This window comes from Otolemur garnettii, unplaced genomic scaffold (genome assembly GCF_000181295.1).
Source record: "Otolemur garnettii isolate 467f Iridium unplaced genomic scaffold, OtoGar3 scaffold00008, whole genome shotgun sequence".
In the NCBI taxonomy this organism is placed as follows: Eukaryota; Metazoa; Chordata; class Mammalia; order Primates; family Galagidae; genus Otolemur; species Otolemur garnettii.
Window position 1 is genome coordinate 24,682,647 of NW_003852403.1, and position 26,338 is coordinate 24,708,984.

The 26,338-nt window shown below is 40.2% G+C and overlaps 1 protein-coding gene across 8 annotated transcripts in view; it reads left to right on the top strand.

Moving 5' to 3' along the window:
- Positions 1–26,338, top strand: part of ANK3 (ankyrin 3) — a 327,889-nt gene that overhangs the window by 224,711 nt on the left and 76,840 nt on the right. For all 8 annotated transcript variants that reach the window (XM_003783638.3, XM_023509551.1, XM_023509546.1 and 5 more), the window contains 2 exons: positions 4,537–4,639; positions 22,708–22,814. In XM_003783638.3, coding sequence (XP_003783686.1) covers positions 4,537–4,639; positions 22,708–22,814 — 210 coding nt within the window. The remainder of the gene's footprint in view (positions 1–4,536; positions 4,640–22,707; positions 22,815–26,338) is intronic.

Sequence of the window (26,338 nt, forward strand, 5' to 3'; positions counted from 1 at the left end):
TTGGCGGGTCCGGGCTGGGGATTCGAACCCGCCACCTTAGGTGTACGTGGCTGGCGCCTTAGCCGGTTGAGCTATAGGCGCCGAGCCAAATTCAGTTCTTATAACTGAAGCAGAACACGTTTGTATTGGAAAACCTTGCCCCAAACTTTTCTAAACACTGGTTGAAAGAAACAGGACCTTGTCCAGAATTTGGAGACTTTTTTTTGCCCTCTTGTGGATTAACAGCCAGCATGTTTGCTGACAGTCAAGTTATTTTAAAGCTAATAATTAAACCTTCTAAGCCAGAGAGCCCTGAGGACATTTTCCTATAGTTTAAGGATCTGTTGTAAAAAAGTTTCATTGTTTAATAGCAAATGGCACTTCCCTCAAAGTAAACCTTGGAATTTATTCTCAGTGTGCTGGTGGGGCCAGTTTAGATACTAAATTGTTTTTCTTCGACTTAGTCCTTTTTAATAGAATTTTGAACACCGTGTGAGTTGGTACAGCTTTTGATTTATGCATATGTGTATAAAAGGCCTTAAAAATCTTTCCGTAGTAGTTGTCATTAACCAGAAAAGGAAAAATAACTTTTAAAAAATATGCCTTTTTAAAAATACGTTAAGTAAAAATACTTTAAAAAAATATTTTGGATAATCACAGATATCAACTAGTTACAATGGAAAATATGTAGAATCTGAAAGGATCTCAAGATCCTCTATATCTTGTTTATATCCTACTTAGAGATTTATAACACAATAACTAGCTGTCTTCTCTTCTTCTGATAATACGATACGTTTTATGAATCAATCATTTTTATGTAGAAAATTGTAGCAGCTGACATCCAATGAGATATGAAACCAGAATACTGCCTCTCATGATTTTTTTCTTTTTTTCCTTTTTTGAAGCAAGAGCCTCAGCTGTCGCCTTGGGTAGAGTGCTGTGGCATCACAGCTCACAGCAACCTCCAACTCCTGGGCTCAAGCAAGTCTTCTGCCTCCGCCTCCCAAATAGCTGGGACCACAGGCGCCTGCCACGACGCCTGGCTCTTTTTTTTTTTTTGGTTGCAGCCATCATTGTTTGGCCAAACCCGCCACCTTAGGTATACGTGGCTGGCTCCTTAGTCGTTTGAGCCACAGTCGCTGAGCCCATGATTTTTTTCTTAAGATACTTCCAAGGCTTTCCCATTTCCAATCTTGATTGCATCATTATGTGTTGCTATTGTATGTAACTCATTTCTTTTTACATTGGCAACTCATGTTATGCTCAGAGGCAGATATTTTCTTTAAAAAAGCTATGATGCTAATATGTTTTAAACACATTATTAGAGTCTTACCAAGGAAAATATTCTGAGTGTAACATTTAAAAAGAAATACATTAAATGTGTAATCCATTCAATCATAACATTTTTTTTCTTTTTTCCTTGTCTGATTTTTTGCTTTCTATTTCTCCTGTTTATTTTATTTTATTTTATTTTTTAAAAATACTTTAAAATAGTCCCAAGATCAGGTAAGAAGACCTGGCCCTTTTTACAGCGTTCCTCTGCCCTTTCCTGGCTCATTGTCTCATTTTTATTTTCTTCAGCATTGTGACGTGATGTGCTGTGCTGTGCTGTAATGTGCTTGTGTTTGTTTGTTTTTCTGCTCAGCTTTAGAAAAATCGGTGAAAATTTTGTGACTCTGAGAAAATTAGCAAGGACCTAACACACAAGAAGAAATGTTAGTTGTGCAAAACTGAATCCTTGGGGAATTTCTTTTCCTTATTCAATTCTGTATAGTGCATGAAGTAACTCAAGAAATTTCACTGGGTTTAAAGAAGTCCTGATTTGAAGCTGTTTTTTGCTGGTTGCTGTTTTATTTTGAGTTGTGCTAGGTATATTAGCATAATTTTAGACTTCCGAGGCATGTTTTTCTAACATTTCCTGTATTTAACGCTTAGGGTATACTGATGGCTACAAATAATATAGTTGACCTTAGTTAAAAACAATTTAATGCTTTCCAGACCCCTATGCAAATAATCTCTAATTTTAGTAGCTGAACATACTTGGAAATATTAGGGATTCAGAGTAAAACTGGATGGATTTAATGGACTCCGTCTGTCTGATGTCAATCGGTCTGGAATGATCAGGAGTAGGAACTTTAGACATTATGTAAAATGAAGACGTCTTTAAGCCTTTCTGTTGGTGCTTCCCAGTTCTGGGCTCTGTTCTGCAGTTGACACTCATATACAAATTAAAAGAGGGAGGGGGTGTCCAAAAAGTATCAACAAATTTTGGTCCCCTCCATCTCTACCAGTGTTTGGCTTGGTGTGGTGTCTCACCCCTGTAATCCTGGCAGTCTGAGAAACTGAGGCAGGCAGATTGCCTGAGCTCAGGAGTTTGAGACCAGCCCGAGCAAGAGCAAGTCCCCATCTCTAAAAAACTAGCCAGGCATTGTGGTGGGCACCTGTAGTTCCAGCTACTCAGGAAACTGAGGCAAGAGAATCACTTCAGCCGCGAGAGTTTGAGGTTGCTGTGAGCTATGACACTACAGCACTCTACTGAGGGCCACAAATTTTATTTTGGATTATACTTAAACAGTGGAATTAAAGTGAATATGTAATTATTATTTACCACTTTTAAGTGTTTGTCCACATGTACCATGAAACTGCCTCCTGTCCTACCAGTGTTAACATACATGCTGTGGGATTCAAAGACATAAACATCCGGTGCAGAGAGCAGGGCTTCCCCTTGCCTCTCAGACCACATCACTGGAGCAAAGTGGGACATTGCCATGAATACTTAGAAGATACTGCCTAATAAGGTAGCCCTCGGCCATCAGTGACTATTGAAGTTAAAATTAGTTAATAAAAAGTTACATTTCATTGTTATATCATACTAACCACACTTCAAGTGCTCGGTGGTCTGTGTGGCCAGTGGCCACTGTTAGTGGACAGCACCACTTTAGCACATCTCCATCACAGCTCAGAGCGTTGAGTTAGAGAATTTCTGTCCTTAGGAAGCTTCTGCTATATGTAGCTGAAGGTAAAGAACTAGAAATAGGAGTAACTGAAAGAACTGCTTGGCAACTATAATGGGGGTGAAAAGGGGAGAGTAATAGGTCACATGCTTGGCCACCGAGGGCCTGCTGTGCACGTGGTCAGAGTCACGTGGTTACTAGATAAGCTCCTCTGTGCAGGAATCGTACTCATAATATCAGGGCCTTTGCATCTTGATATGAGAATACCCACGTTTGGGTTATCAATAGGAGAGTAGATAGTAGAGAAAAGACATCGCTGTGTGCAAAGGAAGGAATCATTTCTTGTTTACTTTGCTCTTTCCCCTGTCAAGTACACACAAGGCAAAGCAAAAGCCGAGCTCTGACTGATTCACTTGGTAAAGACCCAACACACTCCTTTTGGATCCAGGTGGCTTTTAAATTACACAGGCAGTCAAAGGAAGAAGTGAAAGGTGCTGACTTTCCATGGCCCTTCTTCCCTGTCCCCCAAAAAGGACACCAGAACAAAAGGGGCCGGGTTTCGGCAGGGCTAGTTGTGGGATACCCCATTACGGAGGAGGCAGTTCCACACTTCGACTAAGTAATTTTATATTGGGCAGCTCTATTCCAAGGAGGGCAGGGTGGGGAGCCTCACACCTCATTAGAAGGAGGAGGTGATGAAAAGCCATTTTGCGGCAGCCGCCCAGTCAGACAGGGAGGTGAGGGAGAGAAGACCTTAAAGCCCTTCTCCTGAGCTTCATCCTGTTCCAGGAGGATCGCAGAGTGTTCTGGCAGATCAGTTTACCTGCAGTCCCGGCCTTGGCCTGCATGACCTATGTGGTGTGTGCAAGGCCACCAGGGTCACATGCACATCTGTCCTCCCAAGGTCTCTTACTCGACTGGGATGTAGGTTAGAGGTCAGTGTGGGGCTCCGTGGAGGATAGAGAGAGGCTGGGAAGGAAAATGGCAGGAGGAGTGAGGAAAAGAAGAGCAGAGCCAGGACAGATGGAGGATCTGCAGGAAAGACAAAACAACCACGCAGGGGATTTGAACGTTCCTCAAGACCAAGAAGATGGCAAAGAGGACCGTGCAAAGGCTTTTTTTGTACCACGACTTCCTTCTTGATGTTTCCATGAGTAACAGCTACAAACCAGAGCTCTCAGTATGTTAAATCCGTACCTAGCTTTCAAAGACCTGTAAACAGACCCATTTACAGCAGACATTCTTCCATTCAGAAAGAGAGGAGTCACTAACAGAAAAATCTCTGCATCTGTCAGTTATCTCGATTTATCTGGTTCTCAATTGTCATATTGGTTCAGCTTCATAGTAAAGTATCCAAAGTTTTCATGGATTTCATCATCTCAAAATTGGCCTTATTTTAAACAAAACCTGATCATGAGGTCGCTGACGCTGAAAACGTTTCCCCACATAAAAGGGGTTTTATTTTTGATGATATCTTTTTAAGAGCAACTTTTCTTGATATTTTTAGCCATCTTGCCTGTCCTTAAAATTGCATGCATTAATTTTCTTTTATTCATCTCATCATCATCTACCACTGTTGAATGGTTAACTGTAAATACAACAGCCTCCGCTCCTTCAGTTCGGATAGGTCTTACACCTTGAACAGAAGCTCTTATGCACGGGACAGCATGATGATCGAAGAACTCCTGGTGCCATCCAAAGAGCAGGTATGCATTCTTTTAAAAATATTCTTTGGTTGTTAAACTTTGATTTGTATCGTTGAATCAAGCTCTGTGTCCTGAGACAAAAAAATACATTTCTGCATGCTTGATTTTGCATTTGTGAATCTTCTGGTATGAGACAGTTTAAAAGAAAAAGAAATTGATTGTCCCTATCTTCTGTGTTGAGTCCCTAAAATTCTAGAGACAAAGGAACTCAGAAAGTCCTAGAAAAGGCATAGATAGATATCTTTCTCATCTCTAAGTCAAATCTATTTTAAAAAGATAGCTGACGTTGCTGACATTAGCCACATGGACGTTTTATGTTGCTAAACAAAGTGCGCGTGTATTTTGGACTTTGTTAGAATTGTTTTTAACAAGTAGTTAAAGATAAGACTGGTTGTGTTTTTTGTCCCTTTAGCTTCAAAGCTGCCTGTGATGGTAGTTTGAAGGTCAGTGCCGAGAGATGTAGTAGTCTTTTGCTTTCTACCAGAATCTCCCCCAGATTCATTTGGTGTTTGCACAGTTTTTTCTTTCCAGTCATTGTGGTCGAATAAATAACGGGTTAATATAAGAAGTCTGAGCAACATAGTCCTACTACATGAAGGTTTAGGATGGTGCTAAGAGTAATTTTTATACACATGTATGAACAATGTGCACAGCAGTGATTTGAAGGAGAACGAAGCTGTCAGGACCTTAAACCTAATTTTGAAGGCAGCTTATAATCAACAATGGAAATAATTGGCAGAATCATACTGGGCATTTTATTCACTGTACATTGAAAGTGAATTAGAGCAGATGAATAAGTGATAGTCACTTAGCCAATTTACAGGTTGAACAAATAGAGAGGCAGACTTGGGACGCCCATGTGTCTGGACATGCTGCCGTTCAGACACACAGATGTGTACTGTACTTCACAGGGACCTACAATATGTACCAGGCGTCCTCAAACTACGGCCCGTGGGCCACATGCAGCCCACCTAGGACAGTGTTTTTGCTGCTGCTGCCTGTCCTGCTGAGCAGCCGACTCGTCCCAGGGCCTGCTGTTTGGCCCTCCAACGGTCTGAGGGACAGTGAACCGGCCCCTATTTAAAAAGTTTGAGGACCCCTGATTAAATACTTTATTATTTTATACTCCAGGATATTCTTAGCAAGCAGGCTTTACAGAGGTGAATACAGTGGCTGTTCAATGGTTGTTCAGACAAAAAAAAAAATTTTAAATGATTGTAAGTGCAGTGGCATGGCACGGGTTTAAACAGTGCTAGAGAAAGCACTTGTCTCAAATACTAAAACAAAGCTCTTGGTCCAAGGTGTTGCCAGGTATTGGTTGAGATTTCTTGGGTAGGTTGGCTATGGTCATGATCCTAGTGTGGTAATCCTGTTATCTTCATGTCCCCAATTGAAGTGAGATATTAGTGGGTATGTTGATAATACTTCTAAGTATATAAAAAAAAATCCCTGTTATTCTCCAGGCTTCAAGGAAACCCCATAAAACTTACAAATTGCAGATAAAAGGAGACCCCTTGGGTATCAGATACTTGTCTCATCTGTCAAACATATGCTGAGGGATTCTGATCAAACCTAATTATAGTTTATATTTCTGCATATAAACTTGCTTTGGGGCAGGAGTGTGAAACTGGGACCACCAGCACCACCATCTCCACCACCATAGCTACTCCACCACCCAACTTCTACGCAACACAACATGTTAAAGCCAACTATTAGAGTTTGTGGGTCTGCGAGCTAGAAACATTTCTGGAGGTTCTCACACCACTGTCTGACAGCAATTACCAAGACTTGCTTACTCTGGGAGATGGGAGGGGCAGCATTTACTCGGATCTAAGCTTTTATGAAAAGCAATAAAAGTTGAGGACTTTTAGTCAGTTCATTGCTGCTTTCATTTCAAAAACGTATCTGTGAACATCATGAACACTTCTGTAGAACAGTCAGTCAAAGGAAAGGAGTCACAGGACATCTTGAAACCTCCAGAAATGTATTTCTAGCTGATGGCTGTGGAAACAGAAAGTTGCTTTCTTTAATGACCGTGGCGTACCCCACGCACTGATAGGCATTCCTGGAGGAACTAGCGTGTTTAATGAACACATGATGCTACCCAGGGCCACACAATCCATCATAAGTTGTCAAGAGATTTGGGGGAAAATGAAAGACATTAAAGACACTTTAGGGGAAGTAGGGAGCATTTGAAAATGTACTGAATATTATTAGGAAATTGATTGTTGATAATTTTCTTAGCAGGGGTAATAGTATTAAAGCTACTTGGAGAAAACCTCTATTGTGGGAATGTACATGCTGACGTTTTCAGGAAGTAAATAATCATTATGCCAGCTGTTTATTTTCAAATGATTAGCCAAAAATAGTGTGTACAGAGAAAGACATATAGCAGATACAACAATGTCAACTGTTGAATCTAGGTAGAAGACATACGGTTGTTCTTTATGCAATTGTTTTCAACATTTTTGTCCGTATGAATATCTCCAAAGTAAACACTTGGAGGAAAGGGGAAAGCAAATTCTGAGAGAGGGATTTAAAAGTTTTTAGTCTCTAGGATCTCATTTATAATAGAATGGGAGAGGGCTAATTCCTCAACTGAGAAGCTGTCAGAAAGAATCTAGTTACACGGAGACTGATGAGAAGCATTTCATTTACTTCAGAAGTGCATTTAAACACTTCGTATTAACATTAAGTGACAAAAAGTTATTACTTTATCTTTTGTTCCTCTAACTCTGCATTCGTAAATTTCAAAACATAGTTTCCCCCCAGTGTAATTCTTTTTATGAGAAAGCCTGAAAGAGGTCTGAAATATTCAGAGGCCCTCAAGCAACGACGCCCAACTTACTGTCAGACTTAACGCTCCCCTGGTCATTGCCAAGGTAAAGTGACACGGACATGTAAGGAAAATCAGTAAAAATCGTCTTGGGTGGGCTTTTCTTTTTTCAACAAGAGTAAGCCTCACTCATACCGAGTTGCTGCCTCTCTGTATCCCGCTGATGAATCAGTTGGCGCATTAACCACAGTTAAGGTGTAGTTGAGACCCAGGGTGCTTAGTGCAGCCTGCCCCACCCCGCCCTGTCCCCTGTTAGCCTGTGCTGGCCTGTGGATGCCAGAGTTTGGGAATGGGCTTTGAAGAGGTAAACCCACCCCCATCCTCTGCCAGGCCTGAGTCCTGGTGAGTGTGTGGACCGCTTTGTTCACTCCTGGATAGTCAAGAGTAAACTCTCTTCACTGTGATAGGGGTTATCTCTGAACTCCCTGTTCTTTCCCTTCCCTTTACCCGTTAATCAAAGTCACCTGTAGATACGCTTCTGCAAATGTACACATTCTTTTTTTTTTTTTTTGAGACAGAGCCTCAAGCTGTCCCCCTGGGTAGAGTGCCGTGGCATTACAGCTCACAGCAACCTCCAACTCCTGGGCTCAAGCGAGTCTCTTGCCTCTACCTCCCAAGTAGCTGGGACCACAGGCGCCCGCCACAACGCCCGGCTATTTTTTTTTTGGTTGCAGCCGTCATTGTTGTTTGGCGGGTCCGGGCTGGGGATTCGAACCCGCCACCTTAGGTGTACGAGGCTGGCGCCTTAGCCGGTTGAGCTATAGGCGCCGAGCCTGTACACATTCTTTTACAAATAATTTACGTTGATAAATAGACAAAAGGGGTGAGTCTAAAAGTTTGGCCGTCTGTGATAAGTATAATAAGAGGACACCTCCATTTCTTCTGATGTAATTGTTAAAAGCAAGGGTCTGGTATGGCTTATGTACTTAATACACAATACCGTGTGTGATCCAGATCAGCCGATCCTCATTGCGTAAATGCAGTGCTCTTCACTAGAGGCCTTAAGTGTCAGGCAGTATCATGGTGGTGATGGTCATAGTGATGGCGAAAACAACTAATTTGGAGCTCCTACACTGTGCCAGGAGCTGTCCTGAGTGATTCGCCAGGATTGCCTGTTAGACATTTCAAAACCCGATGAGATAATTTCTTAACCCCATTAGGAAGGCGAAGAAACTGAGGCAGTGAGAGAGCTGAAGTAACTGACCCCAGGGGATACATCTTGTGAGTGGCAGAGTCACTGACCATTTGGTCCGGGGTGCCTCCTTTTAACCCCTACTCAATATATCTGCATTGCTCTACGCAAGCCAGGATGGAGCCCCAGGATTTTATCCTGCCCTCCAGGATCCTTGTACTTGTTAGTATTTTTAATAAAGAGGCAAAACCACTATCTTAAGTCTTTTTTTTCTTAGCATGAAAAATTATATTTAGACACAAGTGTTCTTCATTATGCTTATTTATAATTCTAATAAATCCTTTTTTAATGTGCTTTAAAAAGAACTGCAAATCATAACATATTCAGTAACAATTTCTGAAAAGTAAAAGCTACAATTAAAGGCCTACTTCAACGGGAGGGCTAAAAATGATGTCATGGAAGGCATCATTTAAGGAAGGAAATTTTCCTTTATTTTTCCTTTAGATAGATACGAGATAGAAGGATGATTGCAATTTTAGATATTTATCAGGCTAATTAATTTCACTTCCTTTGAATGACCCTAGAGGTAATTGTTAGACCAAAGTGTGTACGCGGTATTCAGAAACATAAAATGCAAAACAGTTTGTTTCTAGTCACTCAAAGATGAGAGAAGAACAGAAGGCCTTTCGGATGGGGGTTACTTTTGCCTATATAGACATGTTTGACTTTCTGCATGCCCCCATTTTTGTGACAGTGCCCAGATCTGATGGTCAAATCTATACCCCTACCTGTTTTGTAGTCAGTATAGTTTAGGAAAGAAATCCTTAACTTTTCTCCAAATTCTTCTTAGGGAAGTATCTCAGAAATGGAAACAGAAGTATCCAGTATACTCAAGACTAATATGAAACCAATATGTAAACAATTAGACATCCACACGAAAGAAAAAACACAAGTATATTCTGGGGGGGGAGGAAACAGAAGAGAGGGGAAAGGAGAGAGGATGATTGACAGGTCCTCACCTAATGTGGACAGTGTGAGGGTGTCCAACACACCCCCTGGGTGAAGGGCTCAACTGCAACTTGAACTTTACCTGAGAATTGAAAACAGTGTAATCTAAACATTGTACCTACATATTAATCTGAAAAAAAAAAAAATCCTTCCTGTTCTCTATGAGTGAGACCCAAATCAGACCATTCAGAGAATCTCTTTTCCTATACTACAGAGATTACTTGGGAGGGAAGTGCTAAAGTAGCAAGAATCAAATTTGAGTCCTTGTCAATCTTTTGGGGAAAGAGGTCCTCCATTGGGGTTGCTAAGCTATGAAAATGACACAAGCCCAAAGCTGCTGGGAGGGGAACATGAAGCCAGATGATTCCTACCATCATTTGAGCTGCGGCTGGATTCAGCTATGCCTGAAGGCACCACTCAGGCTTTCTTGCCATATAAACCCGCCATATAAACCCCTAATTTTAATCTCCTCTGTCTTTTTTTTCTTTTTTTTTTTTTTGAGATAGAGTCTTACTATGTCATCTTGGTAGAGTGCCGTGGCGTCACAGCTCACAGCAACCTCAAACTCTTGGGCTCAAGTAAATTCTCTTGCCTCAGCCTCCCTAGTAGCTGGGACTACAGGCGCCTGCCACAACACTTGGATATTTTTTTGTTTGTTTTTTGTTTAGCAGGCCCAGGCTGGGTTCAAGCCCACCAGCCTTGGTGCATGTGGCTGGCACCCTAACCACTGAGCTATGGGTGCTGAGTCAATCTCCCCATCTTTAGAGAGAGGGTGTCTTACACCAGTTTAAGTTGGGTTTCTGTCTTCATCAACACACTTGCTATTGGCGGTAGTCAAACCTAGTGTGAACATCCACCTATCAATGGCAACACAGAAAGTCTTCTAGCATTTTAAAGTACCATTCAACCTCATGATTCTATTATTTTGTTTTCTCTCTAGAAATACATGAATCCAACTTTATCAAAAGAAAAAGGAGTTACAATTTAAGAAAATAGCTATAAACTTGGGTATTTCTACATAAAACATACTATAAAGGAGGCAAATGATCACAGTAAAGGGATCAACTTCCATGTCCTTACAATTCTGTTGACTTAGGGGCAACACTTCTATGAAAAGAGAATAGGACAGTTGCCCAGCCCGCTCCTTCTCTCTGATAAGGGTGGTGTTTGTAGACATTCCCTGTCTGATGACATTTGCAGACATGGTTTATGCCTGAAGGTACTAGTGGCAAGCCCGGAGATAGTGACCAGTTTAGAAGGTTTAATTGCAGTTTGGTCTAAACACTTGCCTTGGCTGTTTGAGTCTTGACTGTGGAGTGTGTTCTGTAAGTGCTATGGCAGGTGTCATCATAGCCATCTCGTCACCAGAAGGCAGCTATTACATCTCCTTAACTCTCCACGTTAACCCGCAGACTAGGATTCCTGTTCCTTTGGATTGAATTTGGTCTTTTTCTTATTTTTTTTTTGCAGTTTTTTTTTGGCTGGGGCTGGGTTTGAACCCACCACCTCTGGCATATGGGGCCGGCGCCCTACTCCTTTGAGCTACAGGCGCTGCCTTTTTTGAAGCTAAGGAAGATTTCAGGCATATGAAGCCACATAATATGTGAAGTACTGTCTGATGTATTAGCAAACAATAGGCAAAGTGGAGAGTTCTACAGGAGAAGCTCTGTGTTGGTTTTTTCAAGATCTAGGCATTTCCAGTTGTCTCAGTAATAGAAATGGAGAAAATGATCCAAAGGCTATCTATGCTAATAGTTTTTCCTCTACTTCCACCCCACCCCCTTCCCTACCAGCAATTAACCTTCCTGTTTTTCACTGAAGATCATTTCTAAGGGGAGAGGGTTGAGAAGCAGTGGCAGAAGGTAGCCAGCCTCAGATTAAAGATTTGCTAGATATAGTTTCCTGGAAGATAAGAACCTTGGACTAGTGACATTTAATATGCTGCTTTCTCTCCTCAAAGTGCTTGGCCAGCATTCTTCAGTGCTCCATTCAACACCCCTCAAAGATTGGTCAGCAAGATTATGGATTGTTTTTAAGGGAGAGATGTTGGTATTGTGACTGCCTTAAGGTAGAAGGGTTTGTTTAGGCGTCTAGAGCTGCGTGTTGACATACTGACATGCTCAGCTGCCCTGCAGTCCACAATTCACCACTTTGTGCTGAAGTTCCTCACCAACTTTTCTTAAAATCAGTAAGATTTAGAAATCTCAAGGACCAAACTTCTTTATGGTTTATATTCTAGCCTCAAATAAATCAGTCTTCAGGATAATAATAGTCACTTTAAGAAATACAGAGGGGGCAAAAAATGTATGCCCCTTTTCAGTACCCTCTTTATTCAGGGGACAAAAAAAGACCCGCTTTCCCCACTATAGTATACCTTTAATGTTTATTTTATTTGCTACCTGAGTTGGGTTTCCTTTATGGAATCTATTTTTTTTTTTTTTTTTGAACAGAGTCTCACTCTGTCGCCCCAGGTTAGAGTGCCATGGCATCAGCCTACCTCACAGAAACCTCAAGCTCCTAGGTTCAAATGATCGTCTTGCTACAGCCTCCCAAGTACTGGGAACTGGGATTATAGGTGCCCACCACAATACCTGGCTAATTTTTTCCTATTTTTAGTAGAGAAGAGGTCTCACTCTTGCTCAGGCTGGTCTCAAACTCCTGAGCTCAAGGGATCCATCCACTTTGGCCTCCCAGAGTGCTTGATTACAGCCATGAGCTACCATGCCCAATCTGGCATCCCTTTCTTAAAAAAATGTTTTCAAATGGTTGTGCTAGATGTCCAGACTTACTAGCTATTTGAGTGGCAATCTGCCATTTTACTCAATATCCACTATAGGTCAGGCAATTATAATATAGGAGAACCTCCTTATATTGACCACCTCGAGTTGACCTAATTTTCATAGATGGGACATGTTCTACATGGATCAGTACGGCAGGCCTTGTTCCTTATGTTGACCACCTCCATAGGTTGACCACTTGTTACAGTCTTTGGGTGGCCAGCTTTAGAGAGGATCTATTGTACTCCATTTAGACCTGTGACAACATTCTATTGAATGGATCCTCTCATTTCATGCTGTCGGCTACCTTATGAAACAGGTATTGTCATGACCACTTTACAGATAAGGAGACTGGGGCTGAAAGGAGTATTTAATTGCCCGGTGTCACACAGCTATTAGGTGGTAGAGCTGAGAACAGGGCATAGGTCACTCGGCAGGAGGGTCACTCTAATAAGCAAAGGATGGCAGGCCTTAGAAAAGCACCTTTACCAGGGGAAGAGGTAACAATACACACATGTATTTTGCCAAAACTGCTACTATTGTTTGTTAATCCAGTGGGCTTCTCCCTGTCTATCCTAAATACCTATATAGAGGGATGCAACATATGTGAATTGAAGAAATAAATTATCTTCAATTATTAAAAATCTAGGCATACCAGATGACTCGTGTTTTTGTTTTACAGAATTAAAATTTTCACATCATTTTCACATGACTCGGGTCACTCTTTCCTCACATGAATTCGGCAGTTAGTATCATCTCCCCGTCAGCCTGATGCAGAATGGAAATTCAGTGAGATTTTTGGCTTGCCACTCACTGGGCTGGGGAGTGACACAGCCTCGCTCAAAGCCATCTTCTTGTTCTTTGCGTAGGGGAACAGCTTCCTTCTGCCGTGGCTCTGTCCAATTGGTGGCCAAAGGGTGAAGTTATCCTTGACAAGCCTTTGCCTTCCTGGGCTCCCAGTCTGATTACGTCATCCAGATGTTGCTCAACTCAGTCGTGTTTACCATATTTCAGAACTGTGTTGCAGTTTGGAACCAACACAACTGTGTGGTGACCTATGATTGTGAGGTCTGCTGGGTGTCATTAACATTAGCCTTTCAAGGCCACTGTCACCCCCACAGTTGGCAAAGCTGACAGAAAAGTAAACTGCACAGTCGGTCTGGGACCTTAACTGGTGTCATCCAATGTTGGGGGTTGACAGACAGCCGCTTAGAGAACCTAATACTGCAGTTAATAGGATTTCTCTCTCTCTCTTTTTTCTTTCTTTTTAAAATTCTCTTGCAAACACTTTCTTACCCCTGCCCCGTTTTCTTCCATGCCTAGACGTTTATTTCCAGACCTGGACATTTGGGTGTGTCCTTGTTTTGTAAGGCCAGTGTGTACTTGTTCTCCTCTTTCCTCTGATGAATAGGGCTAGTGAGAAACTATTTTTGGAAAGTATTACGCTCTTGGAGACGGTAATATCATGATTAGTCAGGCTTTGGACTCTAGTAAATAATGTGCATTTTGATTTTTAATAGTGTCCTTGACATCACTTTTAAAATGAAAAACGATGTGCTTATTCATTTTATTCTTAACGTGGGAGTAAAAGGGCTTATTAAGTCAATGTCAAGTTTTCTTCCACCCAGTGTTCTGAAGCCACCTACTGCTTGGTATAGATGGCATGTTGCCAAATTCTTTAAGTCTTTCAGGCAGCCTTAGTTTCCTCATGTGTAAAATGGTTGTGTTACTCCCAGGTCTAAAAGATTCTGAAGACCCAAACAGCAAGCGAATATAAAGGCCTAGGACAGTCCTCGCTATTGAATTGGTACCTAGTTAGTTGTGATGTTGCTGTTAACAAAGGAATTTAAACATCAGTGAGACCTCGGCATTTGTAAAACACATTCTTAGGATGGAATGCTTGTTGGACATAAGCATCCTGTGTTTCTAAAGGCTGGGTTCTGGTACTAGAATGTTTTTGTTTTTGCTGTTTTCCTCCATAAACTAGCAGATTTTAGCAGGTGAGTTTATGTAAGTGAAAGTCCTTCAAAAAGTATAAAATACTTTAGACATATAAGAAGACATTATTCTAATTCCTTCCCGTGACCAGTGTTAGTGCCAGACTTCTGACGTACCTTGTCATTTAATCTCCATATCAAACAAGGCTTCATTTGAAAAGGAGGAAACTGAGCCTGAGAAAAGTTGAGAAACACAGTAAGGATCACAAACCCGGCAAGTGATGCTGAGGTGTCCACCCAGGGGCTTTCAACACAGAAAGAAAACAGAAATCAAGGGGAAAACATCTCCTTTATTCCTGATGGAGGCCAGGCTGAGGGCTGGCTTGGGGTCTGAAATAGGCAGGCTTCCCCTTCAGGGAGTGGCAGTGCTGGCCCCGGGCTGGCATCCCCCGCAGAGGCCAGCTGTGGGCAGCAGAGGAGTTGCCTCTTCTCCGTGAATGGTGCTGGGGAGAATGTGAACTGGCCCTGAGCAGAGCTGCCCCGCCCATCTTTCCCAAGACGACCTGGGATGAGTCACCGCAGTTCCAGGCCACAGGGAGCACTAAAGGGCAGGGAGAGGCCCACAGTTACACAATCGAGTTGACTTTCCAAAATGGCAAGCCGAAGAGTGGGAAAGAAGTGATCTCTTAACAAGTGGCAAAGGCAGTTTCCAAATCTAAGTCTGTGAGTCAACTTCAGAGCCAAGCTTTTTCCATTAAACCCTAGGAACACCCCTCCCTGCCCCCACGCTGCAGGAAACGTGAGAGCCGGGTCTGTTTCTTTAACCATCCTCACATACGGTGTCTCATGTATCATTTTAAATATCTCTTTGCACACAGTGGAGGTAAAGCTTTTTTTGGTACTGTGCTGCCTGTGCCTGGTAAAATATCAGAAATTCATATTTATTAAAATAACTAAATAGTTGAAATTCCCATTTCAGCTATAGTCGGTAGATGTAAGTATTCAGAGGCAGGTAGCTTGGAAATGAAGACACCAATTCAGTATCTATTCATAAAACCATAGTTTCATAAATCTGCCTTATTTTGTGTTTAGATGGATGCACTGTGGGAAGAGGATTTTTTGTTTTTGTTTTTGTTTTTTTTGGCCTGTATTTAGGTTATTAAAATTCAGTTAGGTCTGCCCTAAACCTGAGCAGACATCTATGAAAAAAAAACAAAACTCAAAGAATTGCTGAAGCATCTAAAAACACATTGAATTGTTGTTACTATTTGGGACCAGACACTGGGACATACAGCATGTCATTTTGAACTTGTATGACATTAGTGCATTTATATTCTAATAAAATGTCGATGCATGGCAAAGCATCGGTGAGTGGAAGAGTTAAGAAGGGATTCAAGGGATGGGGAATCCGTGTCCTGGCACACTCCGGCCTTGATCAATATTACATGATGGTGGTGATACCTTTTTGTGTGATGTAATTAATTGTTTCAATAATTAATGTCAGCGGTGCATGTTTCTAAGAGTACCAAAGGTAAATAATTTACTGTAATTACCAAAGAGGAATGATATTATTTACTTATCAGAACTTTTTTAAAAAAGGGAACTTCGTGAACAATAACTGCAGGGCCACAAACGTAGGAATTGTGATCTGCCTCTTACCCAAATTCTGCCAAAAAAACTCAAGCAGCAGCGGCACTTTGTATGAGATAGTTTGCCCTACTCTGAAGGTTGCTTGGTTGGTCGGCTGGTTGGTTGGTTGGTTGGGGTCTCCAGAAGTCAGTGTAAGTAATGGGTAAGCCAAGGGAGACTCAAACCCACACCTTACCTTTGGTTCACCCAGGGAGAATTTGGGAGCTTTCTGAAGCGGTTTATCGCTCTTTTGGAGTTAGGGTCTTAGTTCTCTGGGCTCTGATTAGATGTTTAATTGCACCTCATCTACTGTCTGTGTCTTCTCCCAGTACATGCAGACCCAGCTGTTCCTCATTCATTTTCATATTTTCCTGAGACCTAAGGTAGCGATTTGCATATAAGTGCTCTGCAAATTATTTTTTCGGTTTGATATGAGGGCTATTTTTAAAATCTGTATAAATTTAAGTTTTTGAAGTTAGATTTCATTATAAAATCATTTAAGAGTTACTCAAATAAATAAAAAGTCATGTCATTCTACAAGGCTCACTTGTCAGGGAAAGACAGAATTCCCTTCCCAATCCCCAGTTTCTCCTCTCCAGAGACAACTGCTTGGAATACTTTTTGATGACCTTTATTATGTACTTTTATGTCTCCCAATACTATGTGGATGCTGCTGCTTGTTGTTTTTCTCTATTTCTGGAATTATTTATTGTCCTTCCCAAATGGAAGATGAAGTTTTTAATTTTTTCATACCTCCCCTCCCACACGTACTTCCTCCCCTCCCATTTCCCAAAGCAGTTGTATTTTACTGGGGTTGTATCAGTATTTGGTGATTATGTTGTTATGCCTATGTAAGTGCTATTCACAGGTCTGGCTTATATTATGATTACTTTTCCTTTTCAGCACACTATCTTTTATCCCTTGAAGTTTTTCATTTGCTAAGCACCCTCTGTACCTATCACTAGTCCATCCCCCACAGTCTCCCTCAGTTCTGCAAATCTTGTACGTTCACACCCATCAAGTGTTCTGTCTCATCAACTTAACTCCTCCATCTTAGAGCTTTTTCACTTGTCATGTTTTTTGTAGGTTTACTGCACAGCTCCCTCTTGGATTTTCCATCATCACCATGAAAATTCCCTTTATTTTCTCTTGTGTTGAATTCCAGGCCTTCCTTTTTCTTGGTTGAGTGAGTCTTTCACTCTGGTGGAGAGCACATCTTCCAATAGTTTCCTTAGAAAGTGCATGAGAAATATATATATTTAAGGTTTTATATATCTAAAAGTATCTTTCTATTTTCACACTCGTTTTTTGGTCTAGCTGGTTATAGAATTCTGAGTTGAAAATCATTTCCTGTCAGAACGTTGGAGGAATTGCTCCTTTGCATTTAACTGCAGTTTTTGCTGTTAAAAATCGGATGGAAGTCTGCTGTGTGTGGCCATTTTTTCTCTCTCTGTTTATAGGATCTGTCTTAGTCTCCAAGTTCTGAAATTCATGATGTGCCACAGTGGGGTCTATATTCATCAGGCTACTCAGAGATTGTTTACTCTGGGAACACAGATCTTGAGTTTCTTAAATTTCTTCTCCTCTTTTTTACTTTTTTTTCTTTCTAAAATGACTTTTTTGGGGAGGGGAAAGGAGGAGTTGAACCTCTAGCCCTGATCCTTTGCTTTCTTATGTTTTCTCACCTATATTCTGCTTTGCCTTAATTTCAAGTGTGTGTTTACATCTTAATGCTATTATACTTGTTACTTTCTAAGAGTTCTTTTTCCTCTAAATGTTTCATTCCTTTTAAGCTATTATAAAATTGTCTCATCTTTCTCTGCATATTAATGAAACATTTTAAATTTTCTCCCTGAAAAGCCTCTATTTCCTCCAATATACTTTTTTTCTGTTTGCCTGCTTGCTTTCTTTTCATAATAGATCCTTTTCTTAGCCATCTACTGGCTCTTGGCTATCTGCTGATTTAGTAGCTCATTGGAAGCTCCTGCTTGGTGTTATGCCTGGTTCCCACTGAAGTAACAATCCTGGGGCCTCTCACTGGGAAATTCCAGTGGGCGGGTCAGAATCCTCAGAGTCTTCGCGTTTTCTGCTGAAGGTTCTGACCCTGACTCCCTGTATCCCTGATTGCTGTGTCCAGGAGGCCAGGAAAGGAAGAAGAGGTGGATCTGAACACTCGGTGTATAATCCTCGTTTTCTGTATCTTGCTTCTGGCCTCCTGGTCATCTCTCTAGTGTCAGTGCCTCTAGCCTTCTGCCAGCGTTTTTGTTGTGGGGATCTGGGGGGTCATTATCTAGCAACTAATAAATCAGCGAAGGGATTATGGAGGTTGGATCACTTTTTAAAAAGAATTTCAACAAACCCTTCTGTTTCTCTGCTCACATCTTTTCTCTTATTCTCTTTGTGTGTACTTTTAAATACTCAGCTGTCATTTTACTAAGGTTTCAGTAGGAAGCAGATCTTTGGTAGGACAAAAATTGAGATTTATTTTTGGTCTGTGGGATGATGTCTTTCATCAGGTTTGGAACATTCTTAGCCATTATCTTTTCAAACATAGCTATGCCTATTGTCTTCTCTTGGCATCTGAGGGTCTAATTACACCTTTGTTAAAATCTCTCACCGAGTTCTATATCTACTGTTGTTTTCTGTATTTTCAGTGCTTTTTTTTTAACTTCATTTTGTATATTTTTCTACTGATGGTTTCAATTTATTAACCACGTTTCCTGTTGTGTCTAAGTGAAGAACTAACATTGTATTTAAAAGTGAAGAAGTGCCTATTTGATTCCTTTTTATGTATATGCTAGGGTGTTATTGAATGCTGTACCTTTTAGTTTATTTTCTCAATCTTCTCTATTTTTTTCTAAAACATTAATCATGGTTACTGTAAAGTTCTTATTAGCATACCTCAAAATCTAGATGACTTGGGAGTCTACTTATGGTGTCTGTCTGGTTTCGTTTGTTTTGTTTTGCTGTATTTTTGTTCATCTACTGTGGCCATGCTTGGTTGCTTGGTCGTTTTTCATTGTATGCTGGATATGGTGTATAAAAAACTGTAGACACACCTGATGGTGACATATTCCTCCAAAGAATGTTCACCCTCCCTCTGGTAGACAAATAGAGTAGCAGATGGTCTTTTTGATCCAATCAAGATTTTGCTGAAATAAAGCTAGTTTGCAGCCCTGGTAAAGCTAATTCTACCTCTGATTTCTCCCTGGCTCTTCCAGCATCCTTATTTAAATCCTGGCGTGATCAGTGAGTCCTCTTTCTCTGATAAGTTCTAAACCCCTAAATCGTTTTCTCATTAAATTGCCGCAAGGCTCCATTATGCTTTTCTAGAGGCATTTCTGGTTAGGTTTTTGGCTTCCTGTTCTGCACAGCCCCCAAATTCAGCAAATGTTCTTGGTGAAAAACTATAGCATGCTTGAGGCCATCTGAATCTTTATCCTAACTCTCTTGATTTTTCTATTCACCATCAGTGACCTCTGTAGGTAAAAAGCCCAAATTCTGTCTGCACTGGTACCTGACAAATGCCTTAACTCAGCTCTTCAAAATATCCACCCCTCCAAAGTGTACAGGCTTGCCTCTGATATACTGCAGCTTTGGTTCTAGACCACTGAATATTGCAAGAGAATATTGCAATGAAGCAAGTCATAAATTTTTCATTTGCCATTGCATTTAAAAGTTATATTTACTCTATGTCATAGTCTATTAAGCATACAACAGTATTATGTATAAAAAATGTACATACCTTAATTAAAAACTACTTCATTGCTAAAAAATGCTAACAATCATCTGACCCTTCAGTGAGTTGTAATCATTTTGCTGATGGAGGTTCTTACCTTAATGTTGGACAGCTATGACACATCAGGGTGGTGGTTACTAATGGATGGGGTGGTTATGGCAATTTCTCTATATAGCAGTGAAGTTTGCCACATCGGTTGACTTTTTTTCATGAAATGTTTTTCTATAACACGTGATGTTATTTGATAGCCTGTTAGCCACAGTGGATGTTCTTTCAAAATTCAAGTGAATCTTTTCAAACCCTCCCACTGGTTTATCAACTAAGTTTGTGCAGTGTTCCAAAACCTTCATTGTCATTTCAACAATGTTCACAGCATCTTCACCAGGAGTAGGTTTCTATCTCGAGAATCCACTTTCTATGTTTATCCGTAAGAGCCAACTCTTCATCCTTTCAAGTTTGATGAGGAGATTGCAGCCATTCGCATCTTCAGGCTTCACCTCTCAATCTCCTGCTATCTCTACCACATCTGCAGTGACATCCTCCACTGAGGTCTTGAACCCTCATAGTCATCCTTGAGGTTTGGAATTAACTTGGTCCAAACTCCTGTTAATGTTTATATTTTGACCGCCTTCCATAAATCTCAAATATTCTTACTGTCATCTAGAATGGTGAGTCTTTCCCAAAAGGTTTTCAATTAACTTTGCCATGATCCATCAGAGGAATCACTAGCTTTGGCAACTACAGCCTTATGAAATGTTTTTTCTCAAATGATAAGATTTGAAAGTTGAACTTAACTTCTTGATCTGTGGGCTACAGAATAGTTAATGCATTACCAGGCATGAAAACAACATTAATCTCCTAGTATATCTCCATCAGAGCTCTTGGATGACCAGGTATATAGTCAATAAGCAGTAATAGTTTAAAAGGAATCTTCCTTCTGAATTCTCAGTAGTGGGCTTAAAATATCCAGTAAGCCATACTGTAAATAAATGTGTTATCATCCAGACTTTGCTTTTCTATTTACCAGAGCATACAGCAGATTCAGCAAAATTCGGGGGATGGTAAATGAGCATTAAGGTCATGAGTTGTATTAGCCTCTAACAAGAGTCAGCCTATGCTTTGAACCTTTGAAGCCAGTCACTGACTTCTCCTCTCTAGAGATGAAAGTCCTAGATGAAGAGGCTGGTGCAGTAATTCCCAATTACTCAAGAGGCTGAGGCAGGAGGATCACTTGAGGCCAGCCTGAGCAACATAACAAGATATTGTCTCTTAAAAACAGAAAAGAAAACAAAGTCCTAATTGTATCTTTTCCCAATACAGTGTAGGCTATTTCACGTACATTGAAACTCTACTGTTTGGTATAGCTGCCTTCATCAATTATCTTCGCTAGATCTTCTAGTTAACTTGCTGTAGCTTCTACAGCAGCACTTGGGGCTTCACCTTGTACTTTATGGCATAGAAATGGCTTCTTTCCTTAAAGCTAATGAATCAAACTCTGCTCAGTTCCAACTTTTCTTCTGCTGTTTCCTTGCCTCTCTTTGGGCCTTCACTGAATTGAAGAGAGTTAAGGCTTTATTCTGCATTAGGCTTTGTTACAGCTAGTTTGATCTTTTTTCAGACCACTCACTTGCCTTCAAAAACTTTTCGTTTGAATTCTCCACTTTGCTACCTGGTGCCCGAGATCTAGCTTTCGGCCTGCCTTGGCTTTCAGCCTACCTTCCTCACCAAATGTAATCATTTCTAGCTTTTGATTTAATATGAGAGACCCCAGCTCTTCCTTTCATTTGAACAGTTTACAGGCCATTGTAGGGTTATTAACTGGCCTAATTTCAACATAGCTGTGTCTTGGGGAACAGGGAGCCCTTACATAGGGAGCGAGATGGAGGAACTGTCAGTGATGGAGCAGTAAGGACACACATAACATTTGTGGATTCAGTTTGCTGTCTTTTTATGGGCACGGTTAATGGTGGCTCAAAACAATCTCCAGAGTAACATCAAAGATCACAGATCACCATAACAGATGTAATAATAATGAAAAAGTTTGAAATATTACCAGAACATGATAACAGAGACACAAAGTATTGGAAAATGGTACCAAAAGACTTGCTTGACACAAGGTTGCCACAGATCTTCAATTTGTAAAAGAAGAAAAACATCTGTGCGGCTCAATAAAGTGAACCTTGAAAAAACTATGTGTGCCTATCGTTCTTGTAGTTCTCCATGGCTCAGCTGCCTAATGCTGCATTCAGATGCAATTTCTGTATTTGATGTCGTTTATTTGGCAGAAGCACTTGAAATCAGAAGTCATCAAGAATTTTATTTTGAGGAAAATGAAAATGGAAAAAATGGGGGAAAATTTTACAACTCTTTGGAGATGCCTTGAAATGCCTACAGTTATTGAAATTAGTTCTGTGATATTTCCTGGCCATGCCAGTTACCTTGGGTGCTTTCTTAAAAGATGGCAATCATACACTATATCAATAGAGTCTATTTTTTTAAATATTCTTATACTGAAATTTTAACATATACCCATGAAAGATAATTTTAAAATTATTTTAAATGTTAGTCTATCTGGACTCACAGAGGAATACAGATATATTTGGCCAGGTGCAGTGGCTCATGCCTGTAATCCTAGCCCTCTGGGAGACCAAGGAGGGAGGACCCCTTGAGCTCAGGTGTACAAGACTAGCCTGAGCAAAAATAAGACCCGCGTGTCTACTAGAAAAATTAGCTGGGTGTTGTGGCAGGTACCTATAGTCCCAACTGCTTGGGAGGCTGAGGCAGAAGGATCGCTTGAACCCAGGAATTTGTGGTTGCTGTGAGCTAGGCTAATGCCATGGCACTCTAGCCTGACGCAACAGAGCGAGACTCTGCCTCTCCCCACATACACACAAATAAATACACACACACACACACACGCGCACACACACGCACGCACATTTTATTTTAATACATGCAGAAAAACCAGTCTTGTGTGGGTTGTTGATGTAATGTATTTTTTATTTTTCAGCATCTAACATTCACAAGGGAATTTGATTCAGATTCTCTCAGACATTACAGCTGGGCTGCAGACACCTTAGACAATGTCAACCTTGTCTCAAGCCCTGTTCATTCTGGGTAAGTAACCTAAATGTCACTTTTCTTTATCTTATTAAATTAATATCATTTTTTATTTATAATTATAAATTCCTGTTGACAAGCTTCACATATATGGCTGTATTCACATATGAAATATAGACTGGGTGTAGTAGCTCATGCCTATAATCCCAGCCCTTTGGAAGGCTGAGGCAGAAGGATTGCTCTAGGCCAGGAGTTCAAGACCAGCCTGGGCAAGATAGGGAGGCCGTGTCTCTACCAAAAAAGAAAAGAAATATATACTCGTCATAAGTCATTAGTAAATGTTTTTTCCTAAGCAAACCTGTGTATTTGTACTGATAAAAGTATGGCGTTAGAGAAGAATTAAATTATTGGCATGGCAAACTTCCCTGGCAACTCTGATTATCTAAGTCTTCAATTTTCCTTTTCTAAAATTTCCTTTTTAGGAAAGTTTGTTTGAAAAAATTTTTAAACATGGTCATTTTTCTTCATTTTGCTTTATTACTCATATGTATTTTCTGTGTCTCTGATTTTTCCTTTCAATAAAACATTGAATATGTAGGTATCTCTGCTAATTTGCCTCACTGATTTTGTGCTTCGTTGTTTATGATAGAACAGCATCTCTCACATTTTTAGTTTTCAAATAAGTCAGCTCTGGTATTCTCATTTTTCCCTCATATGATACAGGCCTTTGATTTGACAGACTATTTTCCTTTAAAGAGAAAAGGTAAACTTGGATTTCAGATCGACAGTACCTTCTACATTTCTGAAATAAAATCACAATTAATGTGTATTAAATTTTAATTGGAAAACAGGAAATGAATTTAAAGAGAAAATAAATTCACATTAAACAGTGAAAGTGCAAATGTGTATGTGCCAGAAGTACTGTGGTGAAAACTCCCTTGAACAGCATCCTGGCCTGCCTCGCTGGGCTAGGGGGTTTACGGATATTTTTAGATAGTCTTTACCTGTATGTGTTTGAACTTTTGGATAATTGACGTCTATATAAATAGAAAAACAGTAATTCATTAACATGATGAGTATATCAAGCGATTTTTGCCTTTGAAATTGGCATTTAAGCTATGAGCTCAAGGACAAAGGCAGACTAATTTGGAATTAGGTAAGTTAACAATAATTAACATTTAGGAAATGTCCTATATTTTATATGAAGTATTTTCTGCTGCTTCTAATAAAATCGCAATAGCTGACGTTTACCTTCTTGTCATGTATCTGGCATTGCACTAAATGTTTTACGTGTGTTGTCTCATTTAGTATCTATTCGAACGTTGAAATAACCCTGTGAGTTGGTATTACTCTACTCACTACCCCTGTTTTACAGATAAAAGCCTGAGATACCGAAGAATGCTTTAGGCATTTATCACTATAAACAGTTTTGGCCTTGTAATGTCAGAACTCTGAGAAACAAAGCAAAGCAGTGTCACTCAGATGGCAGTAATGTATGTGAAAGTGCTTTATAAACTGTACTCTGTATGGGAGGCATCGAGTCATTAACATAGCATTTTTTTAATTCAACTAGAAAAACCTTGAATTATTATAATATCCATTTTTAAACTGCTTAAAATATTTCTGTGATGTATATTAGATGTATATAGGTCTAAAATTGCAAAAGCAAAAAAAATAAACTAGAGAAGGAAAACATAAAACATTCAGGGATAGGTTTAGGAGACAGACATGTTGAATAGTTTTTCGGATCAAGCTTGGTAGACTGCCACCAGGTTACAAAGACCTAGAACCATCGCTTTGTGTAAATGAAAGACAAGTACTAGGGTTTAATTTAGTAAACTAATAAGTAGAGGAAACATAGGTGACGAAATCAGAAATGGACTTTCCCACACATAAGAGACAATAGAATATTTGCATTATAAGTGATAATTTCTCCTTTTCCCCTCGAACTTATTGAAGACAGTAGGCATGTGCAGGAAGACACAAGTTTGGCAGCTAGTGTGGACTTACATGAAAAGGATAACACAGCCTGGTGTACACTTGGCAATACTTCACGAATGCCACGTAAAAAGGATTACATAGCCCCAGTGTACACGTGGCAATACTTGATGAATGCAGGTGAAAAGGGTAACATAGCCCCAGTGTACACTTGGAAACACTTCCCACTTGCCAGGTCTGAGTAGCAGTGTACTCAGGGCAAATATTTTTCCAGGTTGTCTCACAAATGCCCGATGCCAAACAAATGCCTTGGTCTCATTTTCTGATGGTTTTTATTTCTGCTTTGCCTGTCATTGACATTTTCTGTTGCTCACTTCTAATTACCTTACATTAATTTTTCCCATTTGCTTTCTAAATTATTTTGCAGCTATTCTTCTCCACTTCCTCAGTATGATTCAAGGTGACAACTGTGTCCTTTATGTGAACCATCCTTTTTGTATTTTTGATCCATGTGAATTTTCCCTACAGTTAGATTGTGTCAGTGTCTGTAGTGTATCAGTATTTGTCATCCTGCTGTTCCTAAATCTAGAAATATTCACGTTCTTAGTTTTAGGTTCATTTGTAGAACTCATGCTGTAGTTTAAATGTTAGTAAGATGCAAATATTATACGCCACCTTTTAATTTGTTTCTATAATTTATGTTGCATGATTTGGGGGGGGGGAAGGATATGTAAGGAATGAGTTTAGAAAACAAATCACTTTATCTTATAATGATATTGAATACTAGGACGTATATCCTGTCTAATAGTTTTTCTCTCCTCTGTCTGTTGGCCTTATGAAGCCGAAAGCCTGCCTAGAACAATTAACAGCGGTTGGCGAGCACCAGCCCCACACCGTGTGCTGTATAGAACACAGACCAAGAGGCTCTTCCAGCTTGCTGTTAAAATCATCTTAGCTATAACATTTTTTCCATTTCGCTCTCATATTCCTATAGCTGGGATATTTTAATATTGATAACTATGTTCCCTTCAGACTACCCAGGTATAGTCCCCTGTTTATTGGTGTCAGTAACTAAGGCTCCCCTACGCAGGTTCTAAGCACACACAGCAAAATAGCTGTGTTCATTGATTTCTTTGATAAACATTCATCATGTGCCTATTTTGTGCTGGAACTGTGCTCAGCTCTGCAGGTCAAGCAGTGAACAAGACAGACCTAATCGGAATTACTATCTCTGTTGTTGAGACTCAGCTCAAACATTTCCCTGGGAACACTCCAGTGTTTATTTATACTAACACAACCGAATCTTCAAACCCAGAGTTTGTCTTGTATCATTTTTAATCCATTCTGTTACTGTGACTTCCCAATGCTAAGTTGATTTTAACTACTAAATTCAGGGAAAGATTGGATTTTGTCTTAGAGTATTGCCATATTGCCCTTGTTACTGAATAAAAGTAGCTATTGAATATGTAGGTGTCTCAGAAAATGCAAGCAGCCCAGAGCAATTTCAAGGGAGCCTCGTAGCATTTAGCATTGTGAACAATTCATGTGGGCGCTTGTACGAGTGAACAAGTATCTTTTTCTTTGACTAGGGAGGAGTGGTTTTACTTTCTGTTTTTGAGATAGTCTTTTCCCCTCTTACCAAA